This window comes from Cyprinodon variegatus, unplaced genomic scaffold (genome assembly GCF_000732505.1).
Source record: "Cyprinodon variegatus isolate N-32 unplaced genomic scaffold, C_variegatus-1.0 Scaffold1206, whole genome shotgun sequence".
NCBI classification, from domain to species: domain Eukaryota; kingdom Metazoa; phylum Chordata; class Actinopteri; order Cyprinodontiformes; family Cyprinodontidae; genus Cyprinodon; species Cyprinodon variegatus.
In genome coordinates, this window is record NW_015151659.1 from 206389 (window position 1) to 216322 (window position 9934).

General features: G+C 35.5%; 1 protein-coding gene across 2 annotated transcripts; it reads right to left on the reverse strand.

Annotated features, from left to right (window-relative positions):
• Positions 1-3018: 3018 nt before the first annotated feature.
• On the reverse strand, positions 3019-8585 carry LOC107102119 (putative ferric-chelate reductase 1). Of its 2 annotated transcripts, XM_015401299.1 has the most exons (8): positions 8432-8585; positions 6368-6519; positions 6056-6304; positions 4419-4610; positions 4235-4330; positions 3958-4096; positions 3703-3852; positions 3019-3600 (listed from the first exon to the last, which is right to left on the reverse strand). In XM_015401299.1, the coding sequence occupies exons 2-8, from the start codon at positions 6515-6517 to the stop codon at positions 3557-3559; spliced, it is 1020 nt and encodes a 339-aa protein (XP_015256785.1). In that variant the 5' UTR covers positions 6518-6519; positions 8432-8585; the 3' UTR covers positions 3019-3556. The 2 variants fall into 2 exon arrangements, with proteins under 2 accessions (XP_015256785.1, XP_015256784.1); XM_015401298.1 differs by having other exon boundaries at positions 6056-6519.
• Positions 8586-9934: the final 1349 nt, after the last annotated feature.

Here is a 9934-nt window from a genome sequence, read left to right on the forward strand (position 1 = left end):
AAAAACATCCCAGGGGTTTCATTTTTCAGCAACTCTATTTTCAAAAATCTATCTTGATTACTTTGGCTTTAAATGTCAGTGTTGCTTAGCATCATCAGCTGTGACTCATGTCCCCCAATCTAATCCTACAACAAAACGACAGACAGAAAAGCTGATTCATTATTAGAGTGGGGACAATGCACCTTTTCTAGCAGAATAACCGACCATAGTTACAGTGGAAAAATTGTTTGTTGGACACCAGGAAAAACACAGTAAAACTCTAAGCCAGCTGCTTTTTGATTCGCAATGACTCAGGGCAGTGTTGTTTGTAACTGCTGGTTGTATAAACTGATGGGAGGTGAACAATTAACTGAAATGACAAAGTTATAAAATATGCATTTATGCAGGTGGAGCTCAGTGAATGCTAAGAATTTGCTTAAACTAAGCTAAAAATTAGGGTGATGTCAAGGAGGCTTTGGACTTCAACACTAAAGATAAATTGTCTAAATATAATGGAAACACTCAACAGTTGCTCAAAAGTTGCAATCATCATTGCCATTAATCATTAATTTTCACTGGATTAGTGAGAAGAGTATCTGTTACTTTTAACTAAAAAGAATTGTGTTTTTTAACAGCCATTAGGAAGCATTTTTTTTTTTTTTTACGAGGAAACACGTGTTAAATTAAAGTGTGTAAAAAAAGAAGCATTGCGGATACATCTTAGATCCACTTCAAATGCAAGAAGCCACAAATATTACTTCTCCAATTTCTAAAGATGAATTATGTTTAATCGATGGTTGATTTGTTGGTATAACTCACTTATGACAAAAAGGAAATAAAATGGTGGAACATTTGCATCAACGTATTGTGCTCAGTTCCACTTAGCTGTGGAAGTCATAATTCTTCCATTGATCACACACTGTGGAAACACTCCCTCTACACAGCCATCACATTCCTGTCCCTAAATACACTTCACAATGACAGGTCTAGTTGAACAGAGTTTACAGAAATAATTGTTTTTCACTTTCTGTTTTCACCAATTGTTGTAATGATTTGGTCTATGAAACAGCTGTTGCTTGCAATATAAGTTTCCATTTAAAATGGTTAGGGTTAACAGAAAAAAAAAAAGAAATAAATCTATGGGAGAATAAACACTGAAAAGTTCTACTTCCCATAGTGGATATATATTGACTTCTGCCTCCTTTTTAAGCTTACTTTTCATTAATGTTTTATATGAAATTTATTTTTGTTTATCCCCTGGGTTCCCCTTAAGTCCGCTTACTAAGCTGCCTAACTGCAGAATTAATTTGAAGTATATGTGTTTTTATTTTACACCCCTCATATATTTACAAGTGTTATTGTTCACGATATGAAAACTAACATCACTGTAATTCAAGCTACAGAGTGTCTTCTTTCCAACTCATTATTTGCCATTTTGTCCAACCATTTTTACACAGTTTACCATAAACAAAAATCTTGACCAGGCCAGCTCTACTCTATGTCTTGTTTTTTGTTTTCTTGCCGAGTTATCCTCTCATTTCTGGTAGCCTCCCACTCTTGCGTGGATCTGGTGGATCTTTTGTTTACATGATAAATGAGGGACAAAGACAATTATTTAATGTAGAAATCCTGCTCAACATCTACAGTACTAGCGTTTAGCTGATGCTAACCCTCTAATAACTATTCCGTTATTTATTTTACTGGTCAATTTTATTTTTATATTACAAAAATGTTCTTCTTCTTTAGGACCCCCCTCAGTCAAGGGCCCTTAGAATCATCATAGCTTTTGCCCCCCATATGGCGCCCTTGGGTGGAACAAAGAATTAGAGAAAAATAAAAAAATAAAGGTGGCTTTGAGTCCAGCTACTTGATTGGCCAAATATGTCAACTGCAGATGTTAATGGCTATTAGGGGGGTTCTAATAGGCCATTAACTCCTTTGTCGGAGTGGTTTCAGTCACATGCCTCATTGAAGCATGAGTCAGGTGAGGGCAGGTGAGAGGCGAATCTTCTGGTTAATGTTCATTTGCTTTGTAAGTAGGTGACAGGTTATGTCTAAGACCACCTCCTTTGTCAAGAGATGTTTTTACCAGGTTAACAAAAATGGCTTCCTTAACCCCTCTTTCAAATCATTGTTCTTCCGTGGCCAGAATATGGACCTTATTGTCCTCAACGAGTGTCTTTTAGACTTCAGGTGTAGTTTAACAGCTGAGTCCAGTCCCAAGGAGTTGGCCCTCCTGTGTTGAGCTATGCCCTTTGTATTGGTTGCTTGGTCTCCCCATTTTACAGCTCTGTGCAGGAAGGCAAGACTGTCATCTTTTATATCTTTCCAGGTGAACTTGAAGTTTTCTGTCCATTGCGTTGATGTGGTCTGTAAACATGTTGATACTGTATCCTTGGTCTTTTTATTTAAACAAATATGTCATCTATCACCTGCCCTCACCTGACACATGAGGGAGTTATTAACCCATCAGAACCCTAACAACCATTAACACCCCCTGGGTGACCTTCATGGCCGATCAAGTAGGAGGGATCAGAGCCACGTTTTTATCCCCTTACTCTTTGTTACCCCTACAGTGCATTGATATCAATGTTCTATACCATCAGTTAGAACTGTGGAAGCCTCTTGCATTTGGCCATCAGGAAAACCTAAAGTCTAGTTGCCTAAACTGAACATTTCAAGCTTGACCATGGCCTGGATGACAGAGAATCTTCACAGAAACAAAGAGTTAAACTGATACCTCTTTGAATGGACACACACTGCATACATCATCGACTAATTAATAAATGAGAAAAATGTCCTTATGGCCCATACTAAGAAAAGCCACTTACTTCAAGAATATTGGAAACACATTGAGAGGTGGTATGAATTAATTAATGACCAAGAGTCAGCAGGAAGCTTAATGGGAAGACCTTAGTCTAGGTCATTTTCTTTAAGGAACATATTTAATACTATATGGAAATAAAAGAAGCAAATATGTTATATTTAATGAAAAAGTGTATTTAGAGACACTAAATAAGAAATAAAAACTCAACCTTTTGAATAAAAATTTATTTTTGGCAAAGAAACAACAGATCTTAAAAAAATAACAGATAACCAGTGCAAAAAGTCTAAACTACTCATTTAACAATACTTGTATCACATGTAGCATTTTTTCATCCCATTTGCACCTTGTCTGCATATAACATTGGCCAGTGAAAGTTTCATAATTTAAGTGCCTTCAAATTGTTACATTTTAACAAAGAATATTTTGATGACATCATTTTCAATTATGATATGACCAGGAAATAAAATATTTTAAAACAAACCAGTAACAAGACTTTAGAGGGTCAAAAATCCTTGAAACCTTAAGCCTCTCACAAAAACCACCACCCCGTTTCGGTCAACTCACCAGCAAGTTTAACGGTACATGGTAATAAATTGTACTTCAGTGTTGCACGCATTAAAGTATTCTTACATTTATGCTATGATTAAGTAATCAAATTAAATTGTAGCTTAGATGTAAAAGATATGTCTATTGTGTTTTAAATCAAAAGTCATTAGAAAATCTGACATTCTATCATCTAACATTGATTCTTCACATTGCTGTGAAAGCCAGCATACAAATGGTAACCATCAGAGCTGTAAAACAGAGAAGAGAAGATAAATTACTTTTTGTTGACATTTCTTTCTTAAGATCCTGCATCTTTTGAGAAAAACCACTAAGAAATGTTTTAAGCTTACCTGGCAAGAATGACAGTGTGGCTGTCACAGGATGAGCAGAGGCGTTAGTAGTGTTGGTGGTGAGCAAATTGGTGATGTTGGCGCTGGGGTCCGACAGGTTTACCCGAGATGTCAGTATGGCAAAGGTTGCTCTTCCAAATGCCAAAGAACCTGAGAGAACATCAAAATATCAATACATTTATATGAATAAAAAAAAATGCAAAATATTATTTGAGTCTAGGCAACAGTTGATGAATGCTTAAAGTGAATGCTTACTAGCGTTGAAGGATCCAGTTGAAACCGACAAAGAGTAAGATGCTTCTGCTCGTGCACTTGTGTCTGGTAGCTCAGCGGTAAAAGTACACTGGATTTTACCACTGGCGAATGAGCCTCGCTCATTGCTTGAGTCCAGTGACTGAAAAGAAAACACTTGATTAGCTGCCTGTTTAGCCATGATCTCCATACAAAACTTGGTTTATACAAACTGACAATGTACCCCCGACCACCACACACACAAACAGAAACACACCATCTATATGAATACATAACTCACCGCTGTTGTATTTAGTTCAAAGTTATCAATGGTGGCAGTGAAGAAACGGACAGAACCATTGTTGTTTGCACAAATATAGGCTCTGTGAGAGCCAGCCTTTGGATGATGACAAGACAGTATTAATTTCATGTTTTTAAATTAAGAGGTACTTTCTTCTAGAGCCATAAAATAAAACATGCAATACCTGATTTTCAGCTGTTGAGAGGCCAGCAGCAATGTAGCCGTCAGACTGTCCTGAGAGTTCAAAATCAAAGGTTTGGCTGCTTCGTTCCTTGGCCGAAAGGAAAAAACAATTGTCTCCTGTAGATGGATCACAATCTGTGGGTCTATCCGCGCACAGCTTTCCGGTACCACAATCATTCCGAGTAATAGTTCCCTGAAAGTGTGAGGACAGATATTATAGATCTTGAATCTTAAAAACCATGATACAGGATAAAGAAATTACCAGACAAAAAGGAGGAATTAGTAAACCTTATAAATCAGTTTTTTGGACACATTCACACAGATGGATGTTCATTTTTAGTTATAAACAAGACATTAAAAAAATAATATAGTTCAAAAGAGAAACAGAGGAAAATAGTGTTTTCAAATTTCTGTTATTACTGTATCAAATCAGGTGCTCATGATTAAAATTCATGCTGAACATTTTGACACCGATTAGCCCTTTGATACATTTATGTGGGTAGTTTAGCAGTTACATGCACTCAGAACCACTGAGTCGAAGGTGAACTCCCTGGTAAGATCCAACTTTCTGTCAAAAGGGCTATGCACATGACCAGCATGAGGCTTCAGAAAACATCCTCTGAATTTTCACCAGATACAGTAGTTCTCATAAAACGTCACCATTGTCTGAGTGCAATGAACCCGAAAGAAGCTTTCCGCTTCAATGATCGCACGTAAGAGAACCACAATGGTTGTATATTGTTGGCTTCAAGGGTGTGAAAACGAAACTGATAAAACCAGAAAGGGAAGTTTTCATTACGTCCTGATAATCAAAAAAAGCAGGGCTAACCAAACTTTTCTATTAAGCATCGAGTGCCAAGAGAAAAGAAGCCATCCAATACAGCACCCATTTGCTCTATGGACATTTTTAAAAATGTTTCAAAACAGGCAAGTTAGCTCTTTAAAATTAAACTCCTCATTAATACATCTAAATGTTAAAATGTCCATATCATTTTAAATAAACAGTCATTCTGATTTGGAGACTAAATATTTACTGTGTAAGCATGCAAAACTCACAAAAAAACATGAGTTGCAGCAAAAGCCTTTTTCTTACCATTAATTTTTTAATATAACAAGCCACCTTTGCTTACTACCTTCTCAGCAACACATCATCTACTGTGCCTTTATAACATTCTTCAGCACTGGACAAAGACATAGTTAACTAGTAAAATTCCTGAATATTATATAAACTAATAAGTCTAACAATAAATGTAAAAAGGGTCTTAAAAATGTTAAGATCAAACATTTTCATCCTGTTTTCAATTACAACATATTTGAAATGACCGGCTGTCCGAACAATATTATGCCTAAAATTGTTCGCAAGATGCAAAAAGAAATCTGGCCACAGGCCTCTTGCTTCTTATGATTTGAAAGTGCACAAAGAAACTAGACTTCTTAAATGTTCTATTCATTGGTTTGTGACTAAAATATTTGGACTTGCGGGCTCAGCTGCACACAGCTGCGTTGCTCCACACTCCGTAATAACAATGTCTGTCTGCAAAAGGGACACAGACCATCTCAGTGGGCAGAATTGTTTAAAGTTTAAGTGTTCATAAAGGTCCTCATTTTATTTAATTTTTTTAAAGCTCCTTCACTTACCTGAAGAGGTGCCACTGAGGTGTTTGTTACTAAAGGCGGAGCTTGTGTTGATACGGTTGTATTTTCAGCTTGGGTGTTGTTCATGTTGCCGGTTGGTGTTGTCGAAGTATTGCCAGGATTTGTCATGTTTCCGGTCATTGTCGTCATGTTGCCAGGTGGCATTGTGGTCATATTGCCGTGATTTGTCATGTTTCCTGCCGCTGTCATGTTGCCAGTTGGTGTTGCCGAAGTATTGCCATGACTTGTCATGTTTCCTGTCATTGTTGTCATGTTGCCAGGAGACATTGTGGTCATATTGCTGTGATTTGTCATGTTTCCTGTCACTGTCATGTTGCTAGTTGCTGTTGTTGAAGAATTGCTTGAACTTGTCGAATTGGTTGTTGTGTTGGTCATAGCGTAGGTACCCAAAAACTTCCATGACAGAGTCACCAGCAGCACACAGAGGATAAGCCCTTTATCCATGCCTTTAAGAAGGGATATGATAAATATTATGTCAGTTTGTTAGATAGTTAGATGTTGTTTAGATAGGCGTTGATGTAAGATGTATGTAAAAGTGTCAAATTTTTTAATTTCTCCTAAAATATATTGAACATTTAATGTTCATTTAGTTTGAAATAATATGTCTCCCTGTGTAGTAAAGAACATTTCAATAATCTGAAATAATTATAAAGTAAATAAAATAGGAAACATTGTTTGCAAGTTGTCTGGCATACTAACCTGCAACGTAAATATTATTATGAAATCTTAAACATCTTTTAAAAGACTTATTTATGGTGAAATTAGAGAACTCATATTGAGGAGCCAAAATAATACTATACATAAAAAAAATTATAAAAACAAATGTTTTTGGCATACACTCTTGAAAACCTTATTCTCTGAGATTTAATGAGACTTAAGCAATTCCTGTTATCATTTAGAATTACTTAATTTATTTCATTCTCTATATCCTTTGTATAATTCAGTTTGTTTATTTCAGTTTATTCATATGTCACCAATTAAAAATACGTCATCTCAAGGTACTTTACCAAAAGAGTCAGTTAAATTAGATCATACAGAGAGGTTAAAAGTGCTTTATCTAACTGAACCCAGCTGATAATATGGAGTCAAAGACTTTGCCGAACTCTAATAAAAGGATTACATTTTAAAGTCAGGCATTAACACACCGTAAGCAAATAAAAAGTTTTAAGAAATAAACAGACAGTCAATGAAATGATGATGTTCAGGTGTTCATATGGGGAAATTTAGCAGTTTTGAATTTACCAGAAGCTATTCTGTGGATTTGTATATTATTCAAAACTCAAACACACAGTTACTTGTCAGACATCTTTGTAAAATACAATGTTAAAAAAGCAGACAAAATATGATTATTACAAGAATTTTATTACTGCTTATCTATAATTGATGTCTTTTCATATTCTGCAGTTATTGCCATGAGAGTCTTGCCACATTAGCTTGTGTTCTCCTGTTTAGTATCCTAGTTTATGTGTATCTAGCTTCCTCTCTGGTAAATAGATGTAATCCAGCACCTGCCTTGCCTTTATTTTGCTTTAGCTGCTTCGCATTTCTTCAGATTAGCTTCTCTGTTTTACTCCTTCTCGCACCCTGCCTACGGGTTTAAGCTACAGTAACTTGTTCTCATTATTCATCATAGGATCCTCCAGTAATGCTGCCTGTTTTGCTGTCTGTTATCTTGCACATTTCCTAATCATAGTTTCATATTCCTGTTGGTTCTGTTTCTTCTTTCAATGCTACTTCCAAACTGCTCCTACTATTAAAGAAAGAAGTCTGACAAAAAAAAAAAAAAAACGTTATTCTTTAAAATGTTTCTGTAATTAAATCAATGGCACGATCTTCCATAAACGGAGTTAAAAGTTATGCTTATTGTTTTCCTGTCTACTGTTTTAACATTTCTACATACATTTATGTATTTTATTTACTAAAGATGATTTTTCATTACTTGTTTATGTTTAAGATTGTTAACCTCAGTAAATCACCCTTAAAAAACATTTCTTCTTGCTTCTTTAACTGGTCATTGGTTGAACATGCAGGAATTTGCTCTATAAACAAGTCCACAAATTCCTTTCTAGGAAATTTCTGGTGATAAGAGGTAGATAAAGATGCTTATAAACCTGAATCATTCATAGCGGTTCTGCCTGAAAAAGTGGCTAAAGTTTTAGCATACTATTGTTAGAAGCTTGTGGAAGGATATCCAAATGATACAATGTAATTCATTTAAATTAGAACCTGTGGTAACCTGTGTTAACCTTTTCAATTTGATAAAGTAAAAAAAAGAACTATAATTTAAATTCTTTAACACTAGTGAAACAATGTAACATAAAGTATTTTGCAATGAAGAACAGTTGTTTCAGTTCCTACCTTTGAATCTTCTTATTCTCAGTCTAAATGGTTGTTCCTTAGATTTAAAATCTCTTATAGTTTTGTTTCCAGATATGATTTGCAGGTGGAGTAAATCTGATGCCTTCTACAGCCTCCAAAAAAGATGTGACACCTGTTCACTCTGTTTCCCTTTATAAGCTCAAAGGGAGGAGTCACAAAAAACCAGAAAGAAAACATGACACATTAAATATACATACTTTTAGGATATTCCACCATGCAGGTTGCAGGAAATAGCTTAAGGGTATGAGACAATGGAATACTTGTAAGATAAACCTTCCAAACTGCTTAGCTGTCTGTTGGTGTGTGTGTGTGTAGGGTTTTGTGTCTCTGCAGATACTCAATGCTGACAGAGATTTTTTTTTTTTTCTGTATTTCAGTGTGGTCACTTTAGGAAACTCTTTTTTTATTTTGGTCCTAAGTCAGGGTTTATATTAATTAAGGATTTAGATTTTAATTGAGTTTTCTTTGGGACTTGTAAATGTGTTTCGTGTCTTAGTTTACACTTTAATACTACCTTATTGTTAGAGTCTGGGTTACGCAATAGAAAAGAATTAAAAGTGAATGGTAGTCAATATCATTTTTTATAAAGTTAATTCTTATATTTCCCTTTAAATCTCATTTTTGCTGGTCCTACTGGTATAGTGGCATTGTGGTACAAAGAGCAAAAATCCATTACAGTCTAAAACTGTTTATGTTCAATACAGACTCCAATGCAGCTTGACTCTCCAGGGATGATTGAATCATTTTTAGAGGTGTGCCAATTATCTTATTTTTAAAACAATAAATCTTATTCATAAAGTTATCCCATAAGGTCATTGCTGCTCAGAGCTGGGGAAATGGGCCACTTAACAGATCCATAGCTCTGTCTAACTTTGGCAATTATAATAAAAATAAATTTATGATTATTCTTATTCTCATATTGCGTTGCACTATTAATAGATATTATTACTAATAATTATTATTCTAAAGGAAATGTTTATTACTCTTGACTGTTTTTTCGGGTTAAGTAGGACTCCTGTTGATGTATAGGGCACCATATTAGCTTCGGTGATAAAGTTATTCTGTTGGGATGCACTAAAGAAAAAAAAATAAAACAGACAAAATATGAGCAGAGTGGTGTATGCAGTTCAATGCAGGAATGCACTGATCTTTATATTGGACAAAACAAACAACCTCTCCACAGAGGCATGGCCCAACACAGAAGAGCTACCTCCGTCAGAAAGACTCTGCATTACATCCACACCTTATCGACAAAGAACATTCTTTTCAGGACCAGAATGTTCACATTTTAAACAAAGAAGACAGATGGTTTTAGAGGGGCGTGAAAGAAGCCATCTATGTCAAGAAAAAAACCCCAACCTTAAACAGAGAAAGTAGACTCAGCTTTCATCTTTCAAAAACCTACAAAACAGCAATAGAATTAATTCCTTCCTGCTATCATCGCAACCCCCACCCCCATACAGGGGACCAGAATATTTCGCC